The sequence below is a fragment of the Phoenix dactylifera genome, unplaced genomic scaffold (genome assembly GCF_009389715.1).
Source record: "Phoenix dactylifera cultivar Barhee BC4 unplaced genomic scaffold, palm_55x_up_171113_PBpolish2nd_filt_p 000153F, whole genome shotgun sequence".
Lineage (NCBI taxonomy): Eukaryota > Viridiplantae > Streptophyta > Magnoliopsida > Arecales > Arecaceae > Phoenix > Phoenix dactylifera.
In genome coordinates, this window is record NW_024067702.1 from 214,202 (window position 1) to 225,544 (window position 11,343).

At 39.1% G+C, this 11,343-nt stretch overlaps 1 protein-coding gene across 1 annotated transcript; it reads left to right on the forward strand.

Moving 5' to 3' along the window:
* The first annotated feature begins 442 nt into the window (after positions 1-442).
* LOC103718734 (14-3-3 protein 6-like) lies at positions 443-3,856 on the forward strand. Its single transcript, XM_008807682.4, has 4 exons — positions 443-1,041; positions 1,181-1,303; positions 3,316-3,432; positions 3,537-3,856. The coding sequence occupies exons 1-4, from the start codon at positions 559-561 to the stop codon at positions 3,588-3,590; spliced, it is 777 nt and encodes a 258-aa protein (XP_008805904.1). The 5' UTR covers positions 443-558; the 3' UTR covers positions 3,591-3,856.
* The last annotated feature ends 7,487 nt before the right edge of the window (positions 3,857-11,343 follow it).

Consider the following 11,343-nt stretch of genomic DNA (forward strand, 5'->3'; position numbering starts at 1 on the left):
GATGTCAAATTACTAAAAATCAAAGCATGATGCTCTCGAAGCACTTGCCCTTCGTATGACATTATCACTTCCCATCATTAATATGCATCCACAAATATTAATCGAGCAGAAGTGGATTTATTTATTTTAGAAAAGCAATATTTGTAACACGAACATACATCCACAAATATACCCATATGATTCCTTTATTTCTTATCTAACAAAGAAAAAATATATTTAAGAATACTATTTTGCCCTCCCGCCACCTTCATAAGGCATGTCCAACTCATAATTTTTTCAGGCTGCCAGGGACAAAATTGGTACCTGTCGCTATCTCCATCTCTTGCCCCAAACTAAAATTAAAGCCAATTGGATTAAAAATACATTAGTTTAACTAAACGAATAATTGTCCTTAATTAAGCTTTAGTAAATTAAACCCACTTCCTTCTCTTCTTCTCCCCCGGCACCCCCCCCCCCCTCTTCTCTCTCTCTCTGTCGTCTCTTTGTCATTTTTCTCTCCACGCCTTCCTGCATTTCCACTCCACTTATTTTCTCTTTCTTGGCATCGAAATTCCGGCGATGGCGGCGGCGACGAGGGAGGAGTACGTGTACATGGCGAAGCTGGCGGAGCAGGCGGAGCGGTACGAGGAGATGGTGGAGTTCATGGAGAGGGTCACGGCGACATTGCCGGAGGGTGTGGAGCTCACGGTGGAGGAGCGAAACCTCCTCTCCGTTGCCTACAAGAACGTCATCGGCGCCCGCCGGGCCTCGTGGCGGATCGTCTCGTCCATCGAGCAGAAGGAGGAGAGCCGCGGCAACCAGGACCACGTCGCCGCCATCCACGACTACCGCGGCCGGATCGAGGCTGAGCTCACCAACATCTGCAACGGAATCCTCAAGCTTTTGGATTCTCGCCTCGTCCCCTCCGCCGCCACGGCCGACTCCAAGGTCTTCTACCTCAAGATGAAGGGGGACTACCACCGCTACCTCGCCGAGTTCAAGATCGGATCCGACCGCAAGGACGCCGCCGAAAATACCCTCAACGCCTACAAGTCCGCCCAGGTCGGGATCCCATTCCGATCAGATCCGATGTTGCTAGGTTTAGGAGTTTCAGATCGGAACGAGAAATTTTGGTTCTTTTCTGCAATTGATGGTGGGTTTGATTAGGTTTTGAGATGTTGATTTGATGTTGGATCTGTAGGATATAGCGTTGGCGGAGTTGGCACCGACGCATCCAATCCGGCTGGGGCTGGCGCTCAATTTCTCGGTGTTCTACTACGAGATCTTGAATTCTCCTGACAGGGCTTGTTCTCTTGCCAAGCAGGTGAGCAGATTGGATCTTGTGCTTGTTTCTGCTCTTTGTTGAATTGATGATTATATTTGCTCTTGGTGTTTTGATCCGAATTTGTAGAAGTGAATTATATGCTAGGATTTGTAGAAATGAATTATATCTGATTTAGTTAGTTGTTCGTTTGATTGGAATTGGGAACGTTCTCTTTCTTAGGGTGTTTCGAATTCACTGTAAGAATTTAAGTTGTTATGAATAGCTCCATTTTTTATTTTTTTTGACATTGCTTCGATTATAATTTCTCCAATATAGCTAAGATTTATCAACAGGACAACTGATGTATAAGAAAATATGAGATATCTTGAATAGAGAAAGGAGATAAAAAAAAATGAAGAGTGATGAGATCTCAGAATGATCTGTAGGACATCTCTGTATTTCGGGGTCATCTGCTATTGCATGATATTCTAGATTAGTTTATTATGAAATCTGCTATGTAAATGATATACAGAACTTGGATGCCTCCTCTTATGGATGTTTATGGATATATCATCTTGTGATGCCAAAATTTGTCCAATGTATTCAGGAATTATCAGCCACATAGTTTTCAGGATATAATGTGAATTATATAGAAAAAGTACCATGAGACCTAACTCTTTTACCAAAAGAAACCTCTGCACTGATGGCATGTCACATGGCTCAAGGGCATTGATGCGATCCATGGTGGTTTCGTGATATAAAGAACCGATTCCTTAGTGCCATATGGCATGCCAATGGTGCATCCCTTTTTGCCCTTTGGTAATAGGGTTGGCCCTCTGGCATTGCTTGAGATAATATTAATGGGGGGATATCTGGTAGAAGGTTGTGTAAACACTATGCTTGTTTCAGTTCACCTGCTTTGCCATGAGGTCATTCTGAAATTTTTATTATTGAAGGTTATTTGACTGGGCCATTGCGGTACATAGATAGTATGACCTGACTGCTAGATTTTTACTGGAAGATCAGCTGGTGGAGATAGTCATCATCTTTTTCTACTTGTGGTTCAAATCTTCAACTTCGTTGTTTAGGATGCTGTGATCATTTTTCCAATATGTTTCATAATATCGTAAATGCAGTGGATTGCTAATTTGTAGTCTTTCCAAAAATCTACCACATTTCTTCCTTCTTTTGTTTTTTTAAATATCATAACTAAGAGTGCAGGAACTAAGTACTTTTGTGCTCTCTCGGTCTAGTTCCTGGATGCCCAGATAAAACTTAAAGATATCTGGGTGTCCTATAGTGGACATACAGTCTTGTTTCATACCATGCCCATGTCATAGGATTGTTGTTTTTTGAGTTTCAGTTATTACACAATTATGAAGGTTCCGTTCGTTCATTTTCTCTGTTTTCTGTCAGAGCTTATCAACTTGTTTGGTGTATCTATGTCTCAGTTTCCATTGAATTACAGCATGTACCTCCATCAAATTAGGTCATGGACCCACTAAATGTCTTAACTGCAAGGATGTCCCTGGTGCAACAATTCCTATATGATTGTTTGTGTGTTTTTTTTAAAAAAAGAAAAGTCATTGATTCTCTACAATTTATTCAATTTGATATCCATTTTGGATAGTCAAAAATCAAATGCGATCTTCCTAGCTATGATTGGGTCCTTTGACTTTGGTTATTCTTCTACAAGATTCATTTGTTCCTACAATTTGACAGATCATCTTCTGTTGGGTGATCGTAGTGTGATGTAGGGTTTCTGCTTTCATTTTGGCCCATGTTTCTACTTCGATTTCAAGGACCTTGCGAGGCTATCGGTTCTTAATCCGTTTTAATCTTGTAATTCTCCAGATAATTGTAAGTTAATGTCTTCCTCTTTGCTGTTATCTGTTCTAAGGCTCGGATGGAGAGGACCTCTCCAATAATGTGGTTTCCATCATTTGTTGTACTTTGTCTGACTCATTCTTGCGAAAATAAACCTAAACCTTTTAGAGGGGGATTACAGTATATCCTGATTGCTTTCTATTGTATAAAAATTACTGAAATTACACTCTCATTTTTATTTTTAGGCTTTTGATGAAGCAATTGCTGAACTGGATACTCTTGGAGAGGAATCATACAAGGATAGCACGCTGATCATGCAGCTTCTCCGTGACAACCTTACCTTGTGGACTTCAGATATGCAGGTCTTGCACACGCTCTGATGAACATTGTCAATATTCTACCTGCCATATTTCAGCTCTGTCTTTATCTGCAATTCAATTAAATGATATGCATATATTGTCTACAGGATGATGGGGCAGATGAGATCAAAGAGACAACCAAACATGAGGATGAGCAGTAGCTAGTAAAAAAATGTCTTCCACTACTGCTCTTTGTGATTCTTAGGTGTTTCAGCTTGCAGATTGACCACCATCTTCTTTACCAAGTCTTTTTTTTTTCTTCTTTTTCTTTTTTTCCTGGCTTGTGTTTTAGAAAATCCTTCCTGTTTCATGTCTCTTCTGCTGGTGTTGTTTGCATCTGACAATGCTAAAAAAATTGCTATCTTATGTTTGGCCTTGGAAGTTCCCCTCGTTTATGAGATATGCTGGTTGCATTGCTTATATAATATGGGGAGACTAATCTCAGATGCATGCAAATTATCCTACAGTTTTTGTTACTACTGCTCTGGTCCATTTTCCTGATAATTACCAACTTTTAGGATGTCAGTTGCCCAAAAGACCAGATGTATTATTTTATCCTATCAGTTTGAGTTTTATCCATGTTTATTATATACGATTCAAGTTATCCATCTTGATTAAATGTAACTATTTTCGAATTCATGATATGGATAACCATGTTGATATGATTAGGTTAAGCGGCAAATCATAGTGGCTGGCAAATGAGGAATTTCTTAGAGCACAGATGTTGATATGATTAGTTTGGAAGAGCGTGATTAATCTGCTGAAGAGACAACAACATGTAATTGAAGCTTATTTTATTAGAAAAATTATCCAACTTTCAAAATGTAAAGAAATTTATATAATAATGAAACTTATTTAGGGATTTTATCCGACTACTCCAGTAATATTTTTTCCTTAACACCATATCTAACATACATTTTTGCATCTTTACATCAGATATGATCTGTATTAGTAAGATAAAAAATATCAACCCAAGCTTCTGTTTATAATTTGTCTTCTAGGTAGCTTGAGGGAGAATTTATCGAACAACAATAAAAGATACGAAATTGTGTACTCAGAGTATATAACTTAGCATAGCAAAAATTATGAATGCTAAAAGGGATGTATGCTAAATTTCAAAATGATAGATTGAGAAATAATTTATGAGAACTGTACATGTTGCACAGATTGAAGATTAAAGTGATGGAGAAAATATGTATAAAAAAAATCTGATATTCTCTTGATCTGATCATGAATGCGGCAGTTTACTTTGCTGATAAATTCTCTTAATGGTTGTATCAGCTACTTGAGTTCAAGCCCAAATCTTTATTAAGGTTTAAGGGGTTATTGGTTGTTGCATAATTAATACATCTTTCTATTGAAATTAAAAGAAAATGTATATAAATTGCCTTTCCAGTTCTTGTGATGCAGCTGCATGACTTTGCGAGACCAATGGATGGCATCTGACAGCATAGCAGCGGTGCATTGGGTTGCGGAGTTGGGGGGGCCACCCTGAAGCTGATCCACAAATGAAAATAGGATAAGATCAAGGATAGTGCCATGGCGCAACTCGTGTCACCCAAATTTATTAGAAAAAATAATAACAAGAACCAACAGTAAATTTCGATTCAGATATGGCCCATCGAATGGCAGTCGAAGATCACGTCTGATCTGATGTGGGAAAAGCATATGTGGGGTAGAGAAACGTTTGGGTATGTAAAAATCTGAAGTAGGAGCCCGGTTCTCTCTCTTTATTTTTTTCTTTTTCTGACATAGCTTACGTCTTTCTTGAATTCTGATTGGTGGCGGTGGAATATGTGCAGTCCCACCAAGGTTACTTCCTCCCAATCCTCGCAGTGAGCGAAAAGAACTTCTTGACCGGTTTTTGATGCGATTGTTGAATGCCATTTCCCTCATCCAAGATGTCCGTGTTTTGGTTAGATTTTTATTAGAATGCGACATATGTGATACATGTGAGAAGTACTATGAATGAAGGTGATCTTCTAATTTTAAATAAATTACTTATGTAATTTGATAAACTCTAATAAATGAAGATCTCTACTGCTTACATGAGGTGGCTGATCCTTGACACTCAAATTTTAGGAAGTTCCCTTATCTTAGGAATGTTGTGGGTTTCAATAGAACCAAACTTTATTTGTGCGGATGACTCATCACTATTGCGAGGACTCATGCAAGCGTGCATTTAGTTCCACATTGTTTATTCACTGGGTAGATCTTATGTATTTACACAAAATCAAAAAACTCAATATCTTCCGACTAGCCATTTTGAATGAGGTCATGAATTGTTATAAATGGTATCAGAGCAGATCTGAGCCATAACTTATGTGGACTAGAGGACACTGCAGTATAGATTTATTGGAAATGACCATAGGTCGATCATGGTGGTTGTGATTAGATTTATATAAATTTAAACTCTTAGCCTGACTTGGATGTCAGGCTTAAATGTTGGATATCGCCATTTTGGACGAGGTCCTGAGTTGTTATAACTATTGGAAGAGAAGTTTCGACGACTGGCATTGGATGGATCCAAAAGGTTGAAGTCGGAATTGGAGGAATCAATTGCTGCTTCGAATGCGAAACAGAACTGGTTTATAAATTGTATGAAGATGTCTGAAGAGATGATCCATAAATTGCATCAGGAAAACAGTAAATTAAGTAATTCGCGCGGCCAAGCATAAAAAATTCTAAGTCGAGGGATATACTGAAACAAGCGGTGAATGAAGCTACTGTTGTTGAAGAAGCACTACAGGTTGCTAGGAATGAGAATTCTCAGCTTAAGGACATCTTGTTGGAGAAGGGCAATGCCTTGAAGAGCATAAGGCAAGAATACAAATGCCTCGATGCTAGCAAAGCTGCAACCCTAGATAGTGTCGAGGAGCTGAAGAGCTTGCTTGCTGCAACGTCAACTGTGGACTCGAGAAAAACCCTCATTTGGTTTGAGACTAGATCAGTCTCGCAGCCGAAGGAATTAACTACTAAATAGTAGAAGGCACTAAAAGAATTTTCAGATTTCCATCTGGTAGATGAAAGGGTGGAGTCCACGACTTCAAAATGGGCATAGGCATTCAATTGGAGAGCCAGCAAAGTTGAAGGGTCGATATGATAGTGTCACCAGAGCAGAAGGATTCGATGTTTGCATCACTTAGCAATGTCTCTGACGTGAGAGCTGTTTCCTCAGCTGACACGGATGAGACACTTTACTTTGGTGATCTTGATAATATAGATAGCATTAAAAGCTGATGTAGCAGTATAGAGCTTGATGTGGCAGAATACGAGTTATTATAGTAACTCAGAAGTTGATGTAGCAGATTAAGAGTTAACATAACAACTCAGAAGCCGATATCTGATGTGTCTGACTGATGTAGCAGATTAAGAGTTAACATAACAACTCAGAAGCCGATATCAGACTAACATGTTTGTTAAGGTGGTTGATTGACTTGTCTTATGATGTGGCAGCAAGAAGACGCATAGAAGATGACAGTTGTAGTGACGACAAGCTTGGAGAGAAGGCAATCGAAAGTCGACAATCCTCATAGACGGAGGCACCATTGAAGAGGAGCAATTGGCTTCGAACTGGGGCGCAAAAGAGCCGAAAGCAGCAAATAAAATCAGAAATGGAGAGAATGTGGCCGAGTGACGGTGAGGAGAAACAACTGAAGATCTGAAGTTGAGAAAAAATGCGATGAAAAGGAGTTGAGAATTCATAGAAAACAAAGAATCTTCGGGTAGTAATCTATCAGAAATAGAGAATATGCAGATCTACTAATGAGATCAATATTGATTCATTAGAAAATAGAGATCTACGGAGAAATAGAGGATCTAAGATCTACCAAAAATAGAGAATTTTTGGCTATTTATTCATTCGAAAATAGAGATCGATAAATCGGCAATTGGAGTCTTCAAAGCTTCTTGACATGGCAATGATGACCACAACAAAGGCGGAATAGATGATGACAGGTTATGTGATCAGTGGTTCTGATACCATGTTAAAATATTTGTAGAAGAAGTGAAAAACAAAAAAAAAGAGAGAACAATAATTTTATTTCTCTATTCTATCGTATTTGATACATCTCAGGAGTTATATGTACTTTTATATAGATTTCATACAAGATAAATAATATAGCCCGATATACAATCACACTAACAATGGAAAATATTACTGCCCAATACAAGTTGTTTTGTGACCCTAAAATTACTCTAATAAGATCATGCTAAATAAAAAAATAATAAAGGTTGAAAAAGGATTAAGCTAATAAAGAAAAATATTATAGGCGATGGAGGTTGTTAAGTGATCCCTAAAATTATGCTAACACCTCAAGCGTGCTTTCACCCATAGTTTATGGAAGGCTTTTTCTGATAGAGTCAATATCGTAGTCCAATCGTGGTCAGTTGTAAATGTAGAGTTTTTGCAGGTTATGAAACGTTAGACCTAAATGTCGCGGTGCTTTAATTGTTGATTTTTTGGATGAGAGCAATATAGGAACTTTTTCAAACATCAAGTATGTTGCGCCACAAATTTGGAACATGACATAACCATACTACCGAGGGGTACAACCCACGAGAACACAAAGCCGACATTGCTTTTTGATTTTAAATCCATCACAACAAAATATAACAATTAAATATCTAATTTTTTTATCCATTAAATAAAACTAATTTTGGTTCAAAGCATCTAAATCCAAATCAATACTAAACCCATCACCCTCATCATTCAGAAAATCATTAGCTACAAATTTATGGTCAATACTAAAATTTTTTTACAAAATCGCCAACCTCGCTAGCATGAACTCTAAGTCCGGACCAACCTTTGTCCCTACTGATCCTATTTACTTGAAGAGAAAAAAAATAAAAATAAGGTATATGAGCGACACAACTCAGTAAGTAAACCTTTCACTATATTACTGGATCAAGCATAAGCTCTTTATGTCAATACATCATTTTAAAAAAAATAAGAGATATTCTAAAATAAGCATTTCATAATACAGTATATTAAAAATAGATCATAAAATAAATCATGCACGAATAAATCAATAATCTTTCATCAACATAGTACCAAGTTCATATTGCAAATAAATTCATAAATTATTCTTCATATCATATAATCCTATGATGGATCAAAATATTGCTCATAGATATTCGTGCTATGGTCACTATAACTCGTGACATGACCATTTTCGTAATCGATAAGATATCATAGTTTATATTCGTTACTAACTTTAACCCATTGGTAGAGAACCGTTTTCGTTAGATGCAAGCTCTAGGTTGTTGATTGACCCCTATTTCTAGAGACGGTCATAGCAATCTGAGAGCCTTTGAAAACTGATATCTTTTCTTAATATATATATGTACAAATAGATGAAAAATACTAAATAGCATGATCAAATTTATATTTCATAACAAAGTTATTTTCATTAAAACATTCATGAAACTATTTTTCATAATAAATCATGATTTTCATAACATATATGCTGATCCATAATTTTAAAAAAGCCTAATATTTCCATAAGAAAATTTTATATCATGAAATACATGATAATTTGAAAAGTAATGAGTGCAATATCTACATGCTTCTTCCATCTTAAACCATCAACGTTCAGTTAACCTTATAAAAATATTAAAAGCATAATTACTTTCTGTTTGACAATTTTAATCGAATTAAAATAATAAGGAATGGAGACGAGCATTTGACGATTCCGGGTAGGTCAAGCTTGAGCATTTTGATCAACATATTATAGGGCATGAACTCGATTAGAGCCAGAGTCGTTTAACATACTTCATCATCAGTGGGTTCCATGGACCTTGACAAGGCGGGGTGATCGGTCCAACAGGCGACGCTGGGCACCCAAGCAATTCAAGATCTCTTTTTAGGGGTCAACTCGAGTTTGCAAATTAAGTCGACATGACCCGACTTCGAATTTCTTGGACATTCTAGAGAGAAAAAGTGTAGAGAGCGGAGAGAAGTGGAGAGAATAAGGAAAGGAGAACTGTGAGGCTTCTTCTCTCTCTTCTTCTTCTTTCCATGAAGTGGAAGGTGCTCGGCAGCTGAGCCGCTTGTGGCCGGCGACCCTCGGCAGTCGACGGTGCTGGCGGCATGCCACACCCAGCGATGGTCGGCTGGAATGAGAAAAAAGAAGACGAAATAGAGGAAAAGCAAGGGAAATCGTCTGAGACCAATCCGGTAATTTGCTAACCGGATTTGAGATGGAGACAGTGGCCCAAAGGCCGGAAAAAGGGAGAAATGAAGCTTACCTAGTCTCTGGCGAGTTTCCCCGGTTGGATCGATAGTGAAGCCCCCTAGATCCGCTGCGGAGCAACAAGAGATCTAAACCCAAAGGAGAGAAAGAAAGAAGAGGACTCCTGGTCGGAGTCCGATTCTTCCTCTCCACGCACACAGGCCATATGGGCCTTTGCTCAATGGGTTTTTGGCCTAATTCATATGTGGGCCGGTCAGTGGACCATGCCCTCACAAAGTAAGGGCAGCTGCGGATGTCAAAGGAGTGTTTTGTTCTTAGTTTTTACCTCCACAATAGTAGAAAAACCTCTCTTCTAAAACCTATCCTGAAGTATACATAGAAGCCAATAGGACGGCCGATTGGGTGGCTGCCTATGCGGCCCACCACTCAGGGTACACCCTTTGGTCAGGGAAGGGGGAGCTGCCACTAGCACTCCGCGAGCTAGTGTATTTTGATTTTATTGAGTGTATTGTCATGAATCTTTCTAAAACCGATATGTAACTCGTTATTCGGACAGCCTCTGTTGATGTATTTGGCTAGAGAGAAATGGAAGAACTTTTCAAAAAACAAGTCAGAGCAGCTGGGGATGTCAAGAGGAGTGTTTTGTTCTTTGTTTTTAACTGGACCATAGTGAAAAAAACCTCTCTTCCAAAACCTGCCTCGAATCTTTTTAGATCTTCGATATCCAACTCTTCATCTTCGGATAGCCCAGACTAACAGTTCTTGCTATATCGATCCTTCTTAATAAATTTGGATTGGGATTTTGCCCAATTCATTTCATTGTAAAGAAAAGAAGAAGAATTATTGTTCAAGAGTTCCACATCACAAAACTATGAGTTGCAAGTTTACACAATAAAGGATCCACCGCGCAACAAATGAATACATGATAACAGAGAAACAAGAAGCTCATAACAAATGTATACATGATAAAGACATAGAACAAATGCAGAGAAGCAAGGAGTTCATAACAAATGTACACTTTGTGAAGAAGAAGAAGAAGAAGAAGATGAAGAAGAGAAAAGACAAAAGAAACAAGGAGGAGGTGATGCTTGGTACCCTAGCGCGAGGGCACGTGCATGGAGGACTTCGCTCGATGCCATTTAAAGCCCACAAAAGTCGTCGGGATTGGGCTGGCCCCTGTAACCAGCCTCCACGCAGCCGTCAGAGCAGGCGGGAGCGCATTCCTCCTTGGTCGTTTTTGGGACCTTCATGCACTTATTCTTCATGCAATCGCAGTAGCAGTCGAAATCGCCGTCATCGGCCATCGCTGCGGGGACCGTCGAGGCCATGAGCACCATCGCGGCGATCGCGAGAGCCAGGACAACCTTGTTGAGAGCCATGGCTTTGTGTCTTCCTTTGATGTTTGCACTGGTTTTTGGGAAGTTAATGAAGCGATCGAGCGGGGTGAGGAGGGGAGTGGAGAAGGCAGGATTTAATGGTGTTTGTGAGGGATGGTGTTGTCCGGTGAGCGAATGGATGGGAGTTGAAAGCGGGTGGGTTGTTTTGTTCTAGCCATCATGGGTGAAGGGAGAGAGAGATTGAAACGGTCGTGAAGGTTTTGGTGATGGATTTTTTTTTGTTGGTGTTGTATGGGTGAGATGAGATTGGGAAACAGCCAGTGAGAACGAATAATGCGCAATCCGGTAGGTGAATCGCTGTATGGCTGGCACGACAGTTTTAA

What these genes read in the sequence shown, in the direction of transcription:
- LOC103718734 (XM_008807682.4), top strand. Translation starts at nt 559, where the DNA reads ATGGCGGCGGCGACGAGGGAGGAGTACGTGTACATGGCGAAGCTGGCG. An exon ending in ACGCCTACAAGTCCGCCCAG is followed by an intron (nt 1,042 to 1,180) that starts GTCGGGATCCCA and finishes TTGGATCTGTAG; the next exon opens with GATATAGCGTTGGCGGAGTT. An exon ending in CTTGTTCTCTTGCCAAGCAG is followed by an intron (nt 1,304 to 3,315) that starts GTGAGCAGATTG and finishes TTTTATTTTTAG; the next exon opens with GCTTTTGATGAAGCAATTGC.